The sequence below is a fragment of the Capsella rubella genome, unplaced genomic scaffold (genome assembly GCF_000375325.1).
Source record: "Capsella rubella cultivar Monte Gargano unplaced genomic scaffold, Caprub1_0 scaffold_2, whole genome shotgun sequence".
NCBI classification, from domain to species: domain Eukaryota; kingdom Viridiplantae; phylum Streptophyta; class Magnoliopsida; order Brassicales; family Brassicaceae; genus Capsella; species Capsella rubella.
The window spans coordinates 4556595-4579845 of NW_006238922.1; the positions used below are offsets into that span (position 1 = coordinate 4556595).

The 23251-nt window shown below is 36.4% G+C and overlaps 4 protein-coding genes across 4 annotated transcripts; 2 read left to right on the forward strand and 2 right to left on the reverse strand.

The window, feature by feature from the left end:
• Positions 1-8490: 8490 nt before the first annotated feature.
• On the reverse strand, positions 8491-10024 carry LOC17894855 (acyl carrier protein 3, chloroplastic). The gene is made up of 4 exons (XM_006302801.2): positions 9892-10024; positions 9307-9405; positions 8971-9093; positions 8491-8791 (listed from the first exon to the last, which is right to left on the reverse strand). Exons 1-4 carry the CDS (start codon positions 9940-9942, stop codon positions 8666-8668), a joined length of 399 nt encoding a protein of 132 aa, XP_006302863.2. The 5' UTR covers positions 9943-10024; the 3' UTR covers positions 8491-8665.
• Positions 10025-12226: 2202 nt separating this feature from the next.
• Positions 12227-13138, reverse strand: LOC17895984. Its single transcript, XM_006302940.2, has one exon. It carries the CDS (start codon positions 12880-12882, stop codon positions 12517-12519), a length of 366 nt encoding a protein of 121 aa, XP_006303002.1. The 5' UTR covers positions 12883-13138; the 3' UTR covers positions 12227-12516.
• Positions 13139-15849: 2711 nt separating this feature from the next.
• On the forward strand, positions 15850-20441 carry LOC17896493 (acyltransferase-like protein At1g54570, chloroplastic). Its single transcript, XM_006300341.2, has 13 exons — positions 15850-16312; positions 16961-17012; positions 17255-17310; positions 17694-17852; positions 17953-18057; positions 18149-18258; positions 18343-18464; positions 18572-18680; positions 18819-18952; positions 19046-19409; positions 19630-19743; positions 19841-19932; positions 20017-20441. Exons 1-13 carry the CDS (start codon positions 15925-15927, stop codon positions 20309-20311), a joined length of 2100 nt encoding a protein of 699 aa, XP_006300403.1. The 5' UTR covers positions 15850-15924; the 3' UTR covers positions 20312-20441.
• A 1416-nt stretch (positions 20442-21857) lies between these two features.
• On the forward strand, positions 21858-22574 carry LOC111832095. The gene is made up of 2 exons (XM_023788439.1): positions 21858-21998; positions 22083-22574. The coding sequence occupies exons 1-2, from the start codon at positions 21858-21860 to the stop codon at positions 22572-22574; spliced, it is 633 nt and encodes a 210-aa protein (XP_023644207.1).
• Positions 22575-23251: the final 677 nt, after the last annotated feature.

Sequence of the window (23251 nt, forward strand, 5' to 3'; positions counted from 1 at the left end):
TGATGATGTGGCTTAAGGAGAAGAGAGAAAAAGTTAACTTATATATATAAATATGTGTGTGTGTGATATAGCAGCAACGAGTATGACAAGAAAAAAGATCTCTTGCATAATTCTTCTTTGTGAAAGAAGAGTTTAACGTGACTTGCTTTGAGATTAGATCTCAACGGAACTAGCATCCTGTGTTTGATCCAGTTTGTGTACATGTGGATACCGATAAAGGTACAATATTTGCTAAAATAACCTCGAAACAATGTGGTTTACTATTCCGCTGCAGAATATTCAAAACTCTATGACATAGATTTAATTCTTTATTTACATGTTTCTTGGCAATAGAATTCATGATTAGTTTTATAAAGCGTTATAAAACATCAATGCGCTCCTCGTCCGTAGCAACAACCATCACAACAAGACTATCAGCATTTGATCGAATATTTGATGCATCTTCCAAGCCGAAATACTCTATTATTTTTGGGGCAGCAGAAAAAAAAAATTAAATAAATAATTTCAAAATATAGTTTTCGAGATAAAGATATAATAAAATTATAAATATATATATATATATATATATATATATATATATATATATCAGTTTCTATATTAAATTATACTTTAGTTTGTTAACTGGAACCAAATTGCCTAATAATGTAATAATCATATCATGTTAATTATTTATATTAAAGTAAAGAAATAAAAGAGACAGCTATTGTTGGAAAATTTACTTCATAAAAAAACAAATATATTTAAATGTATAATTTAAAATTATATTTTTTTAAATAGAAATATAAAAATGTATAAATTATGGTTACTATAGTTATAATTAAAGACATTTTATTGGCGTAATTTCAAATTTTATTTTGTTTTAAATATAAATATCTAAAAAGAATGTATTTCTTTTTTTCTCATAATGAATTTTATTAATATCACATCTCATACAAGGCCAGAACTACGGCCCACAACATTAAGATTTACAGGAAAAAGAAAGTTCCACTTGAGCCCATCTAAGCACCATAAGAGAAGAAAACTAATCTTTGTCATGCTAGTCCACCAAACCACGTGTCAGTAAACTGGATTTAACCAAGACACATGTCGATCACTTAACACAAGCATTATGATGACCAACCTCTGCCGTTCAAGCAAGGATTCTGGTGAAAGAATCTACTCCGACAAAGAAACGATTATTGATTCTTGAGTTTTTTTATCGCCAACTAGTGAATCAAAGCTCCAAATGGAAAGAGAACAGCTTAAGGCACTGTTAATATGCTACCAGAAACATCTTCTTTTCTTCAACTTAATTCGCGATTAGTGGATTTGTAGAATTGGTTATCGAACTAACTTGATTTTATTAACATCCCAAACTTGGGTATTTATACAAACATTTATGAACATAAGATAGATACAAACACTTCTAATCCTTATCACAATATATTTAGGAAACTTATCTAAGTAGATAATCCTTATCCTCAATACCCCCCCTCACGTTGGAGCATGTGGGTCATGAATGCCCAACTTGGACATTAAAATTTGAAACTGATCCCGACCCAAAGCCTTGGTCATTATATCAGCAAGCTGTTCATTTGTACGGACATGTTGTGTTGTAATAATGCCGTCACGAACAGCATCACGAACCGAGTGACAATCATTCTCAATATGTTTCGTACGCTCATGGAAGACCGGATTAGAGGCAATGTGTATCGCAGCTTTACTATCACAGAAGAGACGCGTGGGCGTTGTTTGTTCGATACCCAATCCTTTTAACAGTTTGCGCAGCCACTTTATTTCACGAAGAGCAACAGACATAGCGCGATACTCAGCCTCAGCAGAAGAATGAGAGACGGTGTCCTGCTTCCTTGTCTTCCAAGAAATAGGAGAATCACCCATAAAAACCACAAATGCACTTAAGGAACGACGAGTGAGGGGACAAGCAGACCAATCTGAATCACAATAGACCGTGAGAGTAAGGTCTTGATCAGATTTAAGAAACACACCTTGACCAGGAGAGCCTTTGAGATACCGGACAACACGCAAGGCAGCATCCCAATGAGCTTTACGAGGTGTTTTCATAAACTGAGCTAACACATGAACAGAATAAGCTAACTCTGGTCTAGTATGAAGAAGATACAACAACCGACCAACTAACCGACGATATGGTGTTGGATCAGCAAGAACCGGTCGATACACACGTGCGAGACCATGGTTCTGTTCAAGAGGAGTAAACGCCGGTTTGCATCCAAGATGACCACTGTCGGCGTTGATATCTAAAGTATACTTCCGTTGGGAGAGAAAGATGCCGTCTGGACCACGACCAACCTCTATTCCGAGGAAATACTTCAACTTGCCCAAATCCTTCATAGAGAAACACCGCCCTAAGTAGTCTTTAAATTTCTGTAGCATGTATCCGTCATTGCCACAAATAAGTAAATCGTCGACATAAATAAGAACCCTAAGTTCAATGCCATTATGAGTATAGGAGAAGAGCGAGTAGTCATCATAGGATTGAACGAAACCAAAACGGAGCAAACAGTCGGAGAGCTTCTTAAACCAACATCGCGGAGCCTGCTTTAAACCATAAAGAGATTTCCGAAGGCGACACACTTTACCGGGATTAGAGTGACGAAAACCCGGAGGAAGTTTCATGTAAACTTCCTCATGAAGATCCCCATGTAAGAAGGCGTTATGAACATCCATTTGAAAAACCTCCCATTTATGTGCAGCAGCCAAGCGAAGTAAAGTACGTACCGTTGTCATCCGTACTACCGGAACAAATTTTTCATGATAATCAATGCCTTCCACTTGTTTATTGCCGAGAACAACCAATCTCACTTTATAACGTTCGACGGTACCATCCGAATTAAATTTGGTCTTATAGACCCATTGACTACCAATGGCAACTTTTCCAGGCGGTAAATCCACAATATCCCACGTCTTATTTATCTCAAGGGCATCAACCTCCTTAGTCATGGCATCATTCCTAACTTTAACAAGAACGGCCTCCTTAAAATGCTTAGGTTCAACATTAGAGGTTACAGCTGCTAAGTACGCCCGATGTCCTGCAGTAAAATTGTCATCAGAAATATAATTTTTCAAAGGGTACAAAGAAGTACCTTGGACCGAAGACGAGGACGAAGGAGAGGAAACGGGAAGCGCGTGAGTGTGATCGGGTGTACTAACAGCATTGTAGAGAATGTAGTCATGTAAACGAACTGAAGGGGTTTTCTGACGTTGACTTTTACGATGCTTAGGAGGAGGAATGATAGGAGAAGACGGAGAAACTACGTCTGTGGGAGTAACTGGTAAGGATGAGGTCGAAGGTGTCGGAGTAACGACAGCCTCGATGACAACAGGAGTTGAATCATCAACACGTTCGACCACATCATCGACAACAACCGTCGGTGCATCGACTAGTGTTTCGTTAGGAGGAACAGGACCAACAATGGACGTTGTTGGTGGCGAGACATCAACAGAGGAACTCGGCACCACAGCAGGACTAGTCTCACGATAAGAAGTTATTGTAGATGAAGCACAGGTTCGACCAACCAATCGCCATCTGGTGGAACAACAGAATCAGGAACACCAGAAAAGACACGTTCAGTAGACTACGGAAAATCATCCTCACAGAAGAAAACATCTCGAAAAACAACAAACTCATGTCGTTCCATATCATAAACTTTCCAACCTTTCTTGCCAAAGGGGTAGCCAAGAAAAACACACAATCGACTACGCTCCCCAAATTTATCCTTATCACGGGTAACGCGATGAGTGTAACAAGCACAGCCAAACACACGCAATTGAGAATAGTCCGGTTTACACCCATGAAGAATCTCATACGGTGTGCGACCCGTGTGAATAGAAGATGGAGTACGGTTAATAAGAAAAGCAGCTGTTAAGACTGCCTCTCCCCAAAATTTGATGGGCAAGTGAGCTTGGAACAACAAAGCTCGGGAGACATTAAGAATGTGCCAATGTTTCCTTTCAACTCGGCCATTTTTTTGTGGCGTGCCGACACAATAGGTTTGATGTAGGATCCTTTTTTCACGGAAATAGGAAGATAAACACATAAACTCCGTGCCGTTATCACTACGAACCGTCTTCACTGTTTTTATAAATTGTTTTTCAGCATATGCCAAAAAATTAAAAAGAACCCAACGTACTTCTGATTTTGCAAGTAACAAATACGTCCAAACTGCTCTTGAAAAGTCATCAACAATTGTTAAAAAATAAACTGCTCCGCAAGAAGAAGGAATTTTATATGGCCCCCAAACATCACAATGGATTAAAGAAAAACATTCTTGCGTTTTATTAATACTGTCTGGAAAAACCTCTCATGTTTGTTTTGCCCGAAAACATATATCACACGAGTGAGAACTAACAGCGGAAGAAGAAGAAGATGAAAACAAAGGCAAAGAAGAAAGCACTGAAAAGCTCGAATGGCCTAAATGACGATGCCACAAGGCTGGATCAAAAGAGACTTTAGCCGCATGTATCTTTGTGGAAGCAATATCCGTAAGGTAGTACACACCGTCACGCTCTTTACCGTTTCCAATCAGAGTCCTCGACAAACGGTCCTGCAAATAACAAATTGTATCAGTGAACAGAGTAATTCCCTTAGTTTGCTTCAAAACTTGAGAAACTGAAATTAAAGTGCAATTCAGAGAAGGCACATAAAGAACATTAGTCAACGAGACTTTGTTCGAGAGTGGTAATACTCCCACACTTAGAGCAAACGTCTTGCTACCATCAGCAAAACCCACGGGACATGGTGAGATAGACACCATATTAGTCATCATAGATAGGAGACCAATCATATGATGAGACGCGCCGGTGTCTAAAATAACATCACCAAACTTATCCTTACCAGACAAACGATCGGAGTTAGTAGTACTTGACTTTTCTTGAATCAATTGTGTCAAAAAACGCAACTGATCGGCTGAGAATTCCGGAAAAACAGAGGAATAAGAGCTTGTGGCATGAGCTGAGACGAGTGGACCAGAACCGCGACCACCACCTGAGCCACGGCCTCCTTTGCCTCGACCGCCAGACCTGCGGCCACCAGTAGAGCTACGCTCAGAACGCTCCACCCACCAATCTGGAAATCCAACCAGTTGCCAACAATTTTTTTGTTCGTGACCTGTTCGACCACAATGAGCACATGAGACACGTCCCTTTCCAAGAACCGAATCCGATTTTGCAAAAGATTGATCATGTTGATCATGGCGAGCGACGAAGCCAACTGCTTTATTCTTTTGCTCACGAAGACGAGCAGAGGCAAGACGTTGTTCCTCACAAACCACCTTGGAGTAAGCAACAGCAATACTTGGTAAAGGGTCTATACTAATGAGGTTTGTACAAAGCCCACCAAAACGTGCATCATCGAAGCCCATTAAGAACTGATGAAGCTTTTCTTCATCTCTTTCTTTCACAATTGCAGACATTGTTACACCACAGGAACACACCGGGTTTGATCGATAGCTCTTCAATTCGTCCCAAAGCTTACACAAACGGCCGTAATACTCGACCACAGATTGACCATCTTGACGACATGAGGCAAGCTTGGACTTGATCTGATGAACACGAACATTGTTTCCCACAGAGAAACGATGTGTCAACTCGTCCCACAACTCGTGTGCATCAGTTATGAACGTAACAGTAGATTTCAACTTTGGTTCATTAGAGGAACGAATCCACCCAACAATCATCGAGTTCACCGTTTTCCAGTTTTCAAGATCGGAACTGGTGTCTGGTGGCTTCGGAATTGAACCATTGATGTCTTTCGTTTGGCCTGAAGAGCGTTTAACATCTCATGAGACCATTCATTGTAATTTGTTTCGTTTAACAAAACGGAAGAAATTACAGAACCAGGGTTGTCAGAACTAGACAACGTGTAAGGAGAGACGACTGTCTGTCCGCCGGGTTGTGAAACAATAGCAGAATCATCAACCATCTTTTGTTTGAAACGTACGGTTTAAAACAAGGAAAAGAAGAAAATAGAATCAAAACTATCGATTGAAAAGAAAAACAATTTTGCTTTTTAAAGAGATCTTAGCTCTGATACCATGTAGAATTGGTTATCAAACTAACTTGATTTTATTAACATCCGAAACTTGGGTATTTATACAAACGTTTATGAACATAAGATAGATACAAACACTTCTAATCCTTATCACAATATATTTAGGAAACTTATCTAAGTAGATAATCCTTATCCTCAATAGGATTCATTCCTGCAATTCTCAAAAACTAAAAAGAAACAAGTCGGAATCAAGTATCTTTAAGCTATAAATCGCTAAAACAGCTATATCCAACTTATGACTGTTGAAATTTATTGAAAGAAATAAAAAACAAACATCGATCAATTGTGTACAGAATCCGATTTACGGCTGTAAAAACACCAGAGCTAGCTAACACTGCTTGAGTAAGCCGGACGCTACCAAACTAAAGACCACCACCGCTGAGTAAGTCGAAGGTGTCGAACAAGAAGCCCGACTAAATCGGGACAGCAAAAACCAGAAAAAAAACTCTGGCCGGCGAAAACATGTCACAAAGCCATCTCCCTCTCAGAAAATTTTTTAGAGAGAGAAGAGAGAGAGAGTTCGAAGTTTAACAATCTAAAAAGAATGTATTTCAATAAATTTAAATTAATAAATATGTGATATAATATGAAATTTAATAATGTATGTGAGAAGGTTCATAAAAATACATTTATTAGCTGTTTTAATATAAATATATGGTTATTATAGTTACCTAGAATAAATTCTTGTTGAGAATTTTTGAGAAATACCCCTTTTGGTGTACCCCTTTTTAAAAATACCCCCTTTATCTATCCATTTTCAAAAATACCCCTTTTAAATATAAAAAATTATAAATTTTTATATAGTTTATAAGGTAGTTCTATATAATAACTACTATTGGGAGATTCGATACAAATATTTTAAAATGTTTTAAATAGTTTTAAATCGTTTTTATAAGTTTTATAAGGTTTTTAAAAGGTTTTTAAAAGGGTTTATACGGGTTTTATAAGGTTTTATAAGGTTTTTATAATTTATTTTTACGCTATTGATGAAAGGTTTATAAAGTTTTATACACATATAAAGGTAATTTGTGTATATATTTATAAGCTTACACACATATTTGGATAAATTTCAACATTTTTAGTGGGTTTTTGATAAAGTTTGAAAATGGAGTATTTTTAAAAAGAGGTATATGAAAAGGGGTATTTTTGAAATTCCTCCAGTTTTGTTAGCAAATGAGGAAATCCCATTTACAGTAAAAAAAAAAACAATATCAGAAGAAACTTAAGACTTTGCTACGTCCCCATATATAATAAGATGTTTATGTGAAGAACTAGAAAATTATAAACCATCTCCATTTCTTCAATAGTAATTATACTAAGGACAAAATATGAGTATCACAAAATCTATTGTTACTTTTTTCTTGTAGTAGTAATATTGGCAGTTTCATTGTACAAGAACTACTTTATAGCCTCTGCAGGTATGTGATTTCTCACAAAATAATATATCTATGTTGTTTTTCATCTTTTTCATTTATCATTTTTAATATCAATAGTTGAACATAATGTTCTTGAAAAAAAAGTATAAAATTGATAATAGCCATTCAAGTGTATTTTAAAGATCTTCGATTAAAAAAAAGAAGTTAATTCACAACATTGATATATGTCATGTATATAATCATATAACATTTCCTACAACATAATAATAATAATCATATAACATTGTTACTCAATTTATTCAACCTACTTGTCGAGCATGAGGGTTCAAAGGTGGAGCATGTTATAATGTTTCTTATAAAAATGTTCAATGTTGTTGCCATAATGATTGAAAAAACACAAAATGATGTATCCTCTAACGATTAAGCAATTTGGGTGTTAATAATGTTTCTTGTTGAATTTTCTATTGAATAACAAATCCAATGAAGTAAAAACTCTACCCATGGGCAATTCTCTAAAATATTTGTAAACGCATGATTGATTTATTCGTATTAGCTTTAAGTGTATTCCCAACAGATTTGAACACTAAAGTCTTCAATCTAGAGTCTTGAGATATGCTTCTAAAAGTTTAAAGGACTTGATCTAATGCTTTTGAACTTTCTCATGCTGGCGCAAAACCCCAGCTATGTCTCTTCCGTTGAGCACTCTTTCAAAAGCTTGTATGCATTGTTTGCTCGAGCCGTCTATGATCACCAGTTGGTCAAGGATTTCGCAAAAGCCCTTTTTCAAGGTCGAATCCGCTATGGTTTGAAAAGATTTTTCAATCACTGCAAGCTTCTCAAAGTTGAACATCTCCTTGGAAAACTTACGGAACCTCTCTTGTTTGAGGCTTTAATTTAATGGAAACTCTTGTTTTTTCAATAAAATAAAATAAAAACTTTGAAGATGCTCATGTTACAAGAGGAATCAAACTTTGGGCAGTTTGTAGCAGTTATATACACCAGAGATAAATAAGCAAATAAGAGACTAGATAACTTTGCAAAGGTACCTTGTGGAAGTAAAAAGTTGTAGAAAAAAAATTAAGTCAAATACAAGCCTTGTAATAAATTTCCCAAAATAGCATAAGTCTCAAGAACAACAGATACAATGGTTCTCTAGCTAACGAAAACAATAAGAAGATACTGTTTTTTTCGATTTTGCTAATTGTTTAATAAACGATTTCTACTAAGCCTTTTCCATCAAAAGCTCCTCAATGAGCTCAGCTGCTTTCTCAACTGTTGTGATTGTCTGTGCTTTCTCCTCGGCCATTTCGATCCCAAACTCTTCCTCTAGTCCCATCACAATCTCCACCTGAAACCCAACCCAAGCGCACATGTCAAACGCATATATATACATTGTTCCTGCATTTCCAATTGTTGCTTATACAATAAACATAGCATATGCAAGCAACAAATTGACAAGGGGCCTTGGTTATGCATCAAGAGTTGAACTCAGTGGTTATAAAAAGTCGATGGATGTAGGACAATTACCGTGTCGAGGGAATCAGCACCAAGTTCAGAAAATTTGGTTGCACCCACAACTTTCTTGGTTTCATCAAGTGAGAGTTGCTTTCTGACTATTTCACAAACCTTGTCCACTGTCTCAGATTTTGCCTGTTTAACCACCAATTCAAAAAGGATAAATCAATCTTGTTCTCCCCAATCAACCATCAACGATAAAGAAAAACAACAAACATCGCTCTGTACATTCAAAATAAATCAATCTAGTTGTCCACAATCAAATCAAGCAACCATGACCACAAAAAACACATTGCTCTGCACTACAGATTCTACAAACATCATATAAGAAAAAACAAAGAGTCTTACAGCGCAGGAAACCGTCAAGCGGGTAGGAAGCTGACGAAGGTTAAAAGAAAGATTGCTTCTTCCATAGCTAAAGCATTTAACTTGATTAACCGCAATCGCCTGCCATCATCACATTCAACAAAACTCACAATCAAAACTCAAAACTCAGAAACGCTAAAGAATCTGCAACAACAAGCTTCTCAGATTCTTGAATTAACCAGTCATAGTTAAACAGAACAAATCCTCAAATCTAAACTAACAAGTTCATCATCACATTCCAAATTTTTAAAATCAAAACTCACAACTAACGAACACTAAAAACACGAAAGAGATAAACCAAAACAACAAAAACAATCTGCAACAACAAGCTTCTCAGATTCTTAAACAGTAGCAACTAAAACCTACACAAGAACTAATCCTTTCATTATAACTATTCGCCATAGCGATCAGATCGAATAGTTCCTTCACTAACTATACCCATCACAACTGATCTAAGCCATTTCAAACAGATCTAGACCAAAACGATTCTGCAATTAGATCGAGATCGAGATCAGATCTATAACAAGATGAGATGAATCGATGAAGAAACAAAAGAAGAAGAGATACCAGATGGCGAGAACGAGCTTGGAGGGAAGTGGAAGAAGCAATGGAAGCCATGGAAGAAGAGATCGGAGTTAGAGATCGGAGGCGGAGAGAGAGATGTGGGAGAGGTACAGTGAGAGTGATGAGCCAAGTGGGAGAGAGATTTTTATACTTAGAAAAATAAATAAAACGTTTTCTGAGATTCCAATGAAAGTGAACACAGAGAGACAAAGTCAGGTCACAGGTGAAGGTGGGTGATTTGACAAATGCAGGTTGGAAAAAATGATGTATTTGGCAAAGTTCCAATAAATTATTTTTTCTTTTAAATATGTAATTTTTTTGTTTTTGAAACTAATTTTTTTAAAGTGTAGTTAATTTCTATAGTTTGCATACATATTTTTCAAAAAAATTATGAGGTCTTTAGGCAATTGTAAGATTATTGAAATACGAAAATTATTATTATTATATTAGATAGGAATTTTCTTATTTTAAATAAAAATTTAATTATTTTTTAAATCTAATTGACAAAAGTTAAAATGATTTTGTTTAAGTCCAATTAATTCCTATAGTTACATTACATACATATTTTCATCTTTTCAAATATTATTGAGTTCTTTATGCAATTGTAAGATTTTAATTTTTGAAATATAAAAATTATTATATTATAGTAAATGAAATAACTTGTGTTTCATGAATTTTTTTAATCGAAAATGAAATCTGTAATTAGAATCATCTTTTAAATTTGATTGATACTATTATTAGTAAACAATGAAAATATTAAGACATATATGGTTATTTTCTTCAGTGAAAACATAGAGCATGTTTATTTCACCGCTGCAGGTAGTTGCGGCTGCGGCGGACGCGGGTAATGTTGTTTATTTGGTCACCGCTGGGAACTACGTCATAACGCAACGGCAAACGCATCGTTCTGCGGTAAACATTTTGAAATGCCAGTTAAAATCAGCAGTGGCGATTAAAATGTTGCGTTCAATTAGGAAATTGACAAAAACACCATTGTTTTGTTCAATGTTTTACAAAAGAATCTAAATCTAATTTGGACATAACACAAAGTGGAGAAGAAGAAGAACGAAGCGGCGAAGAAGAGAAGAAAAAAATCCAGATTCGATTTCTCTGCTTCTCTACTCTCATCTCTGTTATTTTGGTAAGCTATTATTCTCCATATTCTTTTATAATTATCTCAATCTATGTTTTAGCATGGATTGTGATTAGTTGATTGTGTTGTTTTGATGGATTTGAGATTAGTTGATTGTATTGCTTGTGTGGCTACAAACCTCGGATTTTATATATGAAATATGTTCTGAACACTAGACAACAAGATCTTTCCTTTGATGTAAAGATAGACTTTTGGTTCCATTTGGTTTGATAGGAAATTTCTTTCAACTTTGATTGTTTGTGGGATTGTATATGGTTATTTTCTTCAGCTAAAATATATTCTCGGAATTTCTTCAAGCAGGATTGGACCGGACTCTGACATACGGGCCTTTTAAGCCATTTTTGGGTTATGTTGTAGGTTACAAATTATTACTCTAGCCATGTGGTTCGTATCAACTCTTCCTCCAAACTGATTAAGTATATCTTATAGACATTTTACAAATGTTGGAAGGGATACCTTAGTTTGGCTCATTATTGGTATCCTCCTATCTTGGTTCGTTATGCTCATTGCGTGTAATACAAAGTTTTTTGTTTGGTCATTTGGTTAACCAAATGCTATGTAGCTAGGTATGTATATATATACCAAAAAAGCTAGTTGAAATGTGATTTGTATTTGGTAGCCAACGATTAAGGTTATAGAAAGCTATTGGCTGCAACCACGAGTGATGAAAGAGTTTGTCGTACAAGTGTAAATTAATTGGAGGCAAACTTGGTGTTGTGAATATTAATACAACTTGTCAAGCACTTGAAGGGCAAGGCATGCTTTTTTGTCGCCTTATCGTTTTCTTCTCCTTAGAATGATAAGTGTGATAGTGATGAACAATTCCAATGTTGAAAATATTGAATATTTTCTTGAAAAATCATGTGTACAAAATAATTGTTAAATTTGTTTTCTGGGCATCGGAGCCGAGGTCTATAATTTTCCTATGGTCCGGGAAAAATCGGGTGAAAACTCCTGATCAAGTGGAAATATATGAATGCATATAATTCTTAGAAAACTCTCAATAATCTTAAGAGGGTAATTGGTGAAAGCAAAACATAAATAATGCGAGAGCTTTCAACAAAATTGGAAATTGAAAGATGTTGTTAATCTAAAAGTTGTTGTCCTGCATTCATTTTTAGTTGAAACTAAAAAAACTATCAACTATAGATATAGCTAGGATTTGTATAGATAATTCAGTTTACAAAAAAAAAAAGATAAGTTTTATTGATCTCTTATGTTTTACATACGCACGTAACATACATTATATAATATATATGAACTTCCATCATGGTACAATATTACATATATATAACAAACTTATAAACTTCACACCCATCTAGACACATATCTAATATATATCACACCCACACACACATGCACCCTCCATGGCTGATTCACAAACGTGCTTAGCTCTCTCTCATCATATCTCTACTTCTCCAACTTGAACCTCTAAGTTCATACATATGTTCCCTCACCATCTTCTCTTTGATGACTCAATTACTGTTTTGTGGCTTGAAGCTTGAAGAATTTGGAGGTGAAGCCCACATGGCTCGGTTTGGCCTAACCCATCCACCAGAAACAATCATAGTTGGCTGTTCATTCATGTTCTCCTTTTGACTTGACTTGTTCTCTGATTCATAATGCTTCCATTTTGGTATCTTCATAGTAGTTGTGTACTTCTCCTTTGCTTTACCTTCTTCCCTTGAACCAACCTGTCTTTGAGTTTGTTGTCTATGACCGATAATTATATTGACTGACTTCTCTACCTTAGTAACTACACGGTCAGGTCTAAGATCGTGATGAGAGAAACCATAATGGTTCTTCTCTTCGAGGTTGTATCCACCATAGCGAGCCACCATTTTTGCAAGGGAGAGAATTAGAAGAAGCTTTCAAAGTTGGAATGATATAAACACACATCTCCCTCTTTTATATTGGTCTTACACATGAAGCTTGGTAGTGAAGGCACTCAAGAATCGTATTCTTCTACTTTTAATATTAAACGTACAACAAAGAAAAGAGAATATAATCGTACTTTCAAGATTTTGAAGTACCGTTTACACTCTAATCTTTTTGCCATCTAAAAAGGATGCAAACACAACCATCCATGGATATGGATTAGTCTCCAAAGTTTGAAAAATAATAAATTTTATTAGTACGTATCTTATAGCCATTACTTTATTTGATTAGTCATTACGATATTTCCCGTTAATGTAATATTTTTGCATTGTGCAAATTACTCAAAAAAAGAATTGTGCAACAAAATATTTGCAATTACTTTGATTTTTTTTTCAAACATAATAATTGCATATACTACCATTGTGCAAATTACAACATTATTCTTTTCATATATATCATTAATTATTTAAAAAAAATAAGCACAATGGTATATGTAAATATATATATTTTTAAACCATATCGGTTGATCCGGTCAGCCTGGTAAAAATACATCGAAGTGTTTCACAGTGTAGAATGTACTCTCTGAAAGGTCACCGCACTGTCCGTCCTGAATTTGAATGCTTTCCGACTAATGCCTACGCATGCAATTTTGACGACCATTTAAACTAACTGAAGGCCTAGTTGACATATTTTCCACCTAACTATTATTTTTGTTTGCAAGGTGGATCGAACATAGATTAGTTACTTTCAGCTTTTCCTCAATTTTTTCATACCACTAGACCACATCTGTGTGGGCTATGCATATGATATTTGTTTCACAAAAAAATAAGAAAAACAAATATATATTTCTAATTTGATTTGGAGAATGTTACTAACATACTATAAATATATACATAAGTACAACTTATATATATTGATAAATTTGCACGATTTTAACATTTGAGAAAACAAACAAATAATGGGAAACAATTTATAAAAAAAAAAAAAAAAATCTTCTTTGGAATCATTAAACCATAGTAAAAAACAAATATTTGTCCCGATTTGTTTATACTTTATGGAAATCTCACATTCACATCCATACAAGTATATGTCATATACCCCAAAAAACAGTTTTACAAAAGAGAAAACATAAAAGATGAAGCAATGTAATAAAAGAGATGTGGTTGTAATAATACGTGGTACGATGATGGGTGGGCTTAGTGTGTGGACATGTGATTCATAGTTGTTTCAAACTAAGACGAAAGGACTCAAAACTAAGAAAGGAATATAAAATGAGAATACATCCAAAGGATTGATATACGTTCGTACGCGTAGAATAAGAATCTATGCTTTGCTTTGTGTTTTGCTTCTTCCCTTCTTTACCGTTAAAAATACTTACGGAACCCATTTGAACACGTCTTTCGTGTGACCTAACCCACTAAGACAACACCAAACCAAACCTAACTTTTTGTTTTGTTTTTTTTTTCATTGTAGTTATTGTTATAAGGAATTAGAAACACAAAAGATATCTATCAGAATGTACGAGAAAGATTATACCCGAAAAAAGAAGAAGAGAAGGAATCTTGATGCTAGTAACTATCTTAGTGTGTAATCTTGATGACGATTGTAAGGAAAGAATAAATCTAAAGAAAAGTGTGGTTCAATTATTTAATATATGAAATTTGATATCTTTGAGCTTATTATAAAATGTTTCTTCATAAAAAAAATTTTGGTCTAACTTTAACAAACATATATATACAAAAAAAGATTCTTCATGGATTGTGAATCACTAGCTATCACTATCTAGTGTGGCTTCTTGGTTGAAATTTTTGTATAATTTGGGGATTTCCGGATTCTAATGTAATTGGTTTATGAAGTTTTAGTTATTTGGTTAACTTGATGACTTATAAATTTGATTCAAAATAGTTGAAAGCAATATATAAAATGATATATAGAACCATAACATGGTAGAAATTAAAATGATAATGAGAGAACTAAAATTAAACAAACAAACTTACAAATTGAAAACTAATTATTCATAGGGATTGAAAGGAAAAATTAAAAAATTAGAAATATATAGACATACCTATATATATATATATATATATATATAATTAATTATCATAGTTTAAGAAGTGATTAGTTTATTAGTTCTTTAACTTGATGATACTTTCAATATAAAAAATTTTGTCACAAAAATAATATTTCTCAAAGGTGACATTATTTTAATATTTTTAATTAATTTGCTGTCAAGTGTCAACCCATCTAATTGACCCTTATGAATTTACAATTTTTTTTTTAAAAATACTTGTATTTTTAGAAGCAAATTTTTTGAAAAAGTGGTTTAAAATATGCTTATTGACCCTTACAAATAGTTAAAAAATATGTTTATGACCCCTACAAAAATTTTATTAATAGATTTTAGTTATTAGATAAAATTTGACCCCTACAAAAATAATTTCTAACTCCGCCACTGCATCTAAACATAGCTTATGCAATGTTTTATCTTGCATCACCCACCCTTACCTACATGTCTTCCCTTTGAGCCATATATAGTGTGGAAGCTTAACTAATATATTTGAAACTACCATTCCATGGACCTAACCATGTTTAATAGTTTTCAATTTGGTTTTTTCTTGTGTGTGTACTTGTTGTATTCCACGTCGCAGTTAAATGTCTCTACCACAAATTCTATAGCTAGCTAAAAATACACAAAACTACAAAATTTCTTTATTTCTCATTTAAGTAATATGCAAAAAAAAAGAAACCAAATAAGAAAGATGGGATGAAATTTGAAAACATCTTTTTTGCAAACTAAAGATACTTTATATTTAGCACTTTCTATAACATAAACAAATGTAAAAGGAAACATAAACAAAGAAGAAAAATTAATAATATTTTTGTCTATTTTTAAAAAACTTTTTGTAATAAGATATTTGTAAAAGTTTCAATCTTTTCTCATTTCTCTAAATTTTTATTTTTTTCTTTCAACCCAAAAATTACGTTGCCTGCCTAAATCAAAGGCAATGGCAACATGTTCTTCAAGCTTATTGGTGTTACCAACAAATTTGAGATGGAATTGTAACAAAAGAACCAATTTCAAGGTAAGAGCTCAAATCTCTGGTGAACATAAGAAGACGACATCAGCTGAGCCTGTGAGCAACGGTTCGGTCTCTGTGTCTTCTACTGTCCAAAACCATGAAGTGAATGGGAAAGTTAAATCACAGAATAAGTTAGTGAGTGATGAGATTGAGCTGTTATGGGATGATGGGTATGGCTCCAAATCTGTCAAAGATTACTTTGCTGCGGCTCAAGAGATCTTGAAAAAACCAGACGGTGGTCCTCCTCGGTGGTTTAGTCCTGTTGAGTGTGGTCGGCCTGTTGAAGATGCTCCTACGTTGCTTTTCTTACCCGGTAAACAAATGGGTTTAATTTGGATTCAATGGTTTTGTAGCTTGATTGTGTAAATTGTCTTGCTTTTTCTGATACTTGTAGGTTTTGTGTGTGTCTGTGTGTGTGCTTATAAGCTAAAGATTGAACCTTTTTTTGTTTTTGACTATTCTTCTAAAGTTTGAAACTTTGTATTTATTCCTCACTTTCAAAGTTTGAAACTTTGTATTAATTTCTCTGTTCTTCCAATGCTTGATTGTTTAAGCTGTTTATGTGTGCTCATAAGCTAAAATTTAAACCTTTTTAGTTTGACTATTCTTCCATAGTTTGAGACTTTGTATTCATTGCTCACTTCCAAATTTTTAGACTTTGTATTCATTTCTCTATTCTTCCTATGCTTGATTGTTTTGGCTGTTTTTTTTTGTGTGTGTGTGCTCATAAGCTAAAAATTAAACCTTTTTAGTTTTGACTATTCTTCTAAAGTTTGAAACTTTGTATTCATTTCTCAGTTCTTCTAGAGTTTGATTGTTGAGGCTGTTTTGCTGAATTCTAAATAATGGGTTTTTACTGTTTTTGATATGTATCCGATTCTTAGATTATCCTTCCTTAGTTCCAAGCTTTTAATATGAATTTGACTTTGGTAATGCTTAATGATTCAATTTTTGTATACAGGGCTAGATGGTACAGGGATGGGCCTGGTTCCACATCACAAAGCTCTTGGCAAGTATGTTCACTCTTTCTTTTAAGTCTCGGTTCTTTGATATGACAGTGCAAGTAGAGATATATAAACTTGAACCCTTAATGCAGAAGCAATAGTATCTATTAGCAAGAATACTAATCCAAATAAAGTAACCATGCTTCTGATGCAAAAAACTTGCACTTTGTATGATGATGGATCTCGTGTATTTTTCACATCGCACAAGTTTTTGCAGTCTAAACTGTTTGGTATGTATTTTCTCTAAACAGGGCTTTTCATGTCTGGTGCCTGCATATTCCTGTACTTGACCGAACTCCATTTGAAGGTAATAGAAAGACAGCGATATAAACATTTGGTTATGCAGATTTTTATAGTTACTTGTCTCTTTAGTATCATAGAAATATCTTCCCTGGCTTATGTTAACTCTTTGAAATATATGTCTGTGTATACATAGATATTTACGAGTATACATACATATTACAATGCTTAGATTACTTGGACTCAGCTCATTATCTTTGACATCAGATAGGAAATTGATGTTAGGAAAAGATTTCTATGAATGAATATTGGTTGTCCGATTTTACGTACTTTATGTTTATGATTAACTTTCAAATGGATAGAAATATCTAGTGAGTGCTTCTCTATAAGGTCGTTAGTTGTTTGCTCGAGTTATTATGATTGTTCTCTAATGTTGGTGTAACTATAAAGGGCTGTTGAAAGTAGTCGAAGATGTATTGAGGCAGGAGCAGGCTAGACGACCAAATAAGCCGATTTATCTTGTTGGCGATTCCTTTGGAGGATGCCTGGCTCTTGCTGTTGCTGCCAGAAACAGATCATTAGACTTGGTGTTGATACTTGTCAACCCAGGTCAGCAAATATTTATGTATACAGTTTTGTAGCTTTGTATCTAAATGCATACTTGCATAAGCTTGTTATGATTGACCAAATACGTTTTCCCTTTTTATAGCTACATCGTTTGATAGGTCACCGCTACAGCCGTTGCTGCCTATATTAGAGATGGTGCCAGAGGAGCTTCATTTTACAGTTCCATATGCTCTAAGCTTTATTATGGGTACATGAACTGATGTTTGTTGTATAAGTTAATAAGTCCTTTTTTCTTTTCTTTTTAAATTGTCTTTACTTAGGCTTTCTTGGTCTTTTAGGTGATCCAATAAAGATGGCAACACTTGGTATCGCCAACCAACTTCCAACAGGTGTAAAAATGGAAAAGTTGAGACAAAGGCTTACTAAAACTATGCTTCCCCTTCTCTCTGTAAGTGTTTTCTAATTACATTTACTTTGTTGGTTAGTCCTGTTTCTATACAAAATGACATTTTTCCTAACCATACTCTTTCAGGATCTCGGTGAAATTATTCCCCGGGAAACACTACTTTGGAAGCTTAAGTTGCTGAGATCTGGTTCTGCTTATGCCAATTCCCGTATCCATGCAGTTGAAGCTGAAGTCCTGGTCCTTGCTAGGTAATCTTCTTACTTATTGTAGTGCAATCTCTTCGTTATTTGTGGTCTACAATGACTGACATATCATCAAGAAAATGAAAATGATTTTGGATTTCATGGACTTTCAGTGGAAAGGACATGATGCTTCCTAGCCAAGAAGAAGCGAAGCGGCTTCATAGGGTACTAAAAAACTGTGCAGTTCGATGCTTCAAGGAAAATGGGCATACCCTTTTACTGGTAATTAAAATTCACATACTGCTTAATTTTGAATGCATTTCCTTTTCTTCTGGATGGTATGTGAAGTAGTGTCAGAGTAATTTCTTACAAGAAGAGTATGAATATTATCCATTGACTGACTATTATTCATTTTCCCAGGAAGATAACGTCAGTTTGCTCACAGTTATAAAGGGTACAGGCAAGTACCGGCGCTCCTGGAGATATGATTTAGTTTCTGATTTCGTGCCTCCAAGTAAGGGAGAACTTGATTATGCCCTTGATGAAGTGCTTGGGTAACTTTGCTGTCTGTTTCTTGACTCTTGTTCTCTTATGAAAAAAGCTCTATCTACTAAAGTATTTATAACTTTCTGCTATATGATATGCAGATTCTTGCGAAATGCCGTTGGTTCTGTGTTTTTCTCAACTATGGAAGATGGAAGAGTAGTGAAGGGACTTGCTGGTGTTCCAGGTGAAGGGCCAGTTTTACTTGTTGGTTACCACATGCTGATGGGTCTTGAACTTGGTCCAATGTCCGAGGCATTTATAAAAGAGAAGAACATTCTGTTTCGTGGAATGGCCCATCCGATTTTGTATTCAGATAATAATCCAACCAAGGAGTTTGATTATAGTGATTGGATTAAGGTATTTGGTGCCTATCCTGTCACCGCAACCAATCTCTTTAAGCTGTTATCTTCTAAATCTCATGTCCTTCTCTTCCCCGGCGGTGCACGAGAGGCTCTCCATAACCGGGTTAGCCATCTTTCTTATCTTTTCTTTCTTAGTTTAGTAGAAGGAAAATTAGTAGCCAAAAGGAGTGATTCCACCCACTTAAACGGATGAAATAAAACAGTATTGATCACAGCTGAACCTGCATATCCCCCACTCAGGTCATAGAGACATGAGGAAAAATTGATAAAACTGTTGCTGCTATAACACAGTTTTATATACACTACTTTCTATGACCTTACAGGGTGAAGAGTACAAACTAATTTGGCCGGAACAGCAAGAGTTTGTAAGAATGGCAGCACGGTTTGGTGCAACAATAGTCCCGTTTGGAACGGTTGGTGAAGACGACATAGCTGAAGTAAGCTTTCCTGTCACAGCAAAACTTCCCAAAACTCAAATTTCTTGTTCACAGTTATTGAAACGAGCCAAACATATATTTTCTTTGGCGCTTGCAGTTGGTTCTTGATTACAATGACCTGATGAAGATCCCTATTCTCAGTGACTATGTCAAGGAAGTCACTAGCGATACCAAACGATTCAAATTAAGGTAAAATTTGCGTTTACATCAAGTGTAACAATCCCAGTGTTGTTGTACTAGTCAAAGATTGATGAGTGTTCTTTGTGATGATAGGGAAGAATCAGATGGAGATGTGGCAAACCAGCCACTATACTTACCAGGACTCGTACCGAAAATCCCGGGTAGGTTCTATTACCTGTTTGGGAAACCGATCGAGACAAAGGGAAGGCCAGAACTTGTAAAGGACAAAGAAGCAGCAAACCAAGTTTACTTGGAGGTAAAAGGGGAAGTAGAGAATAGTATAGCCTATTTGTTGAAGAAAAGAGAGGAAGATCCATACAGAAGTGTCATAGACAGATTAAGCTACAGTTTGACTCACACTACTCATGTTCCTACATTCGAGCCATGATTCAAACAAAGTTTAGTCTTCTTACAGACACAACAAAACATGTGTTCTATTCATAATTTGTCGTATAGAAAATTCAACATTTCATGTATATCCCGTCGTTTATAAAAGATGGAAAAAAAAATTCACTCGAGTGAACGAAGTCGTTATTGGCTACGATAGTCCACGCCAACGTAGATGACAACGTCTCTTTTCTGGTTTAGCCCTAGGACTTCGGTTTTTTAGGGTTTTTTGTTTTTTGTTTTTTTTTTGAAAATTTTACCGAATTAACCAAAATAAATTTCGGTCCGGTATTTTGGTTCTAAAATTCTTAAACAGAAATTTAGTTTATTTTATTTATTTATATTTATTTATTTTTATTTTTTTTGCGTTTTTTGGGGTTTTAAGAGTATTTCGGGTTATTTCGGTATTTTAGGTTTTATTCAAATACTTCGGTTATTTCGGTTATTTAAAGTGTAAATTTCGGTCAACCAATAACCAAACTGAATAAACCGAACTATTTTGGTTTTTCAATTTTTTTTTTTGCCGATCAAAACTAAAACCAGACCGAACACTCAAAATATCGGTTCGGTTTGGTTTAGTTATTTCAGTTCTTTTTTTAATCTCAGGGCTATCTGGTTATATGCAGTATATACATTAGTAGTGTAACACCCGTGTTCGTAAATGGGTGGTGTCGATCGACACCAACATTTTTCGGTTAGACCGGTTTGATTTTAATTGCGAAATTGATTGGGGTTGGGTTGGTTAACCCTAGGTCGTGTTTTAAAGGGAGGAGAAGTCGAGTTTTGTTCTTTTCAGCCGCTTTTTATCATTTCCAGAGAGGGTGAAGAGTTCTCAAAGTTTCTAAAGTTTTCTGAGGGTTCTCTGAGGCTTTTTGGTGGTGTTAAATGGCTGTTTTTGGTGGTTCTAAGCTAGTGTAAGTGAGATCCGTGCTGTATGGTGTTAAGATAGTCAGATCCTTGCTTGTTCTTCCTTGTTTTTGTTGTTGTTCATTCATTTCACATGTGAGTGCATGACCAAGGCTTATCTAAGCAGTATGATCATTGTTTTGTGTGTTTTGATAATTGTTTGATTGACTTCCTTGCTTGTTTGGTTGTTTATGTGTTGTATGATCCTTGTGAAACCCCTTGGAGACTCACTCGTGGCTTGGGAGTGTTTAGGAGTGGAGATTCCGTGAGAAAACGCAATTGGAGAGTCTGCAAAATGTCGGTGTCGATCGACACTAGTGGTAGGTGTCGCTCGACACCAACGTTTTGTTCCGCGAGGATAGTTGCGACTTGCGAATGGAGTGCCGGGCTCGGTGTCGACCGTGAGTGTCGATTGACACCGCGAGGAGTGGCGAGAGTGCATCATGTTTGGGCCAGGTGGGCCTGGCGTGCAACCAGGTGTGCAGTGGGGTGTCGGGGTTGTGCAGCTAGAGGGCATATGTGCAGTTATCGAGCAGTCGTACTATTTGCGAATGATAGAGCAGCTGCAGCGGTTCAGAATGTCCATGTTATTTAGAGATTCCGATCCAGCTGTAGTGGATGAGTAGCGGATGAGATTGGACATGTACTTCCAATATATGAGATGCCCGGAGGCGTACCAGGTGGACCTAGCAGCTCACTACTTGGCTGGTGATGCACACTTGTGGTGGAGGAGTGTGTTGGCCAAGAGGGAGCAGAGATTGATGGTGTTGGGGGACTTCTTGGTAGAGTTTAATGCCAAGTATTTTCCGGCGGAGGCATTGGACCGCATTGAGTAGCAGTTTCTAGCGTTGACTCAAAGTGAGCAGTTGGTGCGGGAGTACAACGTAGAGTTTAGCAGACTCTTGGTGTACTCGAGTCGTGCGGGAGATCCAGAGCAGATGCAGGTGCGTCAGTTCATCAAGGGTCTCAACCACGACATGAGGGTCCAATGCAAGGTGCAAACCTACGCGTCGCGTGTGGAGCTGGTTGAGGTGGCGTTGGGTATTGAGGACGAGCTGAGGAGTCATCTGGTGATTTCTAATCCGTCGGTGCAGCAAAAGATGGCCCAGCCGAATTTCGTTCTGAGCAGGGGCGGCAAGCCTGCTCAGGGACATAAGAGGAAGAGGGACGATGCTTCCAAGGTAGGTAAAGGTGGTCGGGGATACTTCGGGTGCGGGAGCATGGATCACAAGCTGGCGAGCTGTCCAAAGAAGAACGAGCCGCGCGTGGAGACTCGTGTTTGTTTCCACTACAAGGAAACGGGGCACATCAAGGCGAGGTGTCATAAGGCGCAGAAGATGGTGGTAGCAGCGCTGTAGTCAGTGGTGCAGGCGGGGATGCAGCAGTGGGTGCAGCTGTGGAGTGCAACTGGGAGTGCAGCCGTGGTCTCACCTGGGAGCGCCGCAACCGGCGCAGATCGAGGAACCGCATGTTTACTCGACCGTGGAGATGGGAGAGCCAAGCACCGTTCGACCGATCATAGGTTTAATTCTAAGACTCAGTCTGCTTCCGTTAAATCGTTTTAGAATTGTGGAGTTGGGGGTACTTAGTGTAAGGGTTTGTGAAGGGACCCTGTTAATGGGCGGGTTCTCGCCCCACGTGTTATTTGATTTTGGAGCTACGAATAGCTTCATCACTCCGGAGTGTGCGGCGGGTGGAAATATCCGAGGAGATCCTGGTGGTTATTTCGGAGCTGTTAGATTCGTTGGAGGCGCATTGCTAGCGGTTTTTTAGGGACAAGCGAGTGGTTTGGGTGTGCAGATTGTGGGAGAGTCGATCCCCAGCAGATCTGTACATTAGTCTCCTGGAGCTGTATAATGTGATTCGGGGCATGGATTGGTTGGACTGACATAGGGTTCATCTGGATTGTCACCGGGGGAGAGTCTTCTTCGAGCGGTCCGGACTGAAGTTGTATTACCAGGGTGTGAAACCGATTTCGGGGAGTTTGGTGATTTCGGCGATTAAGGTAAAGAAAATGATTAAGATGGGACAGGAA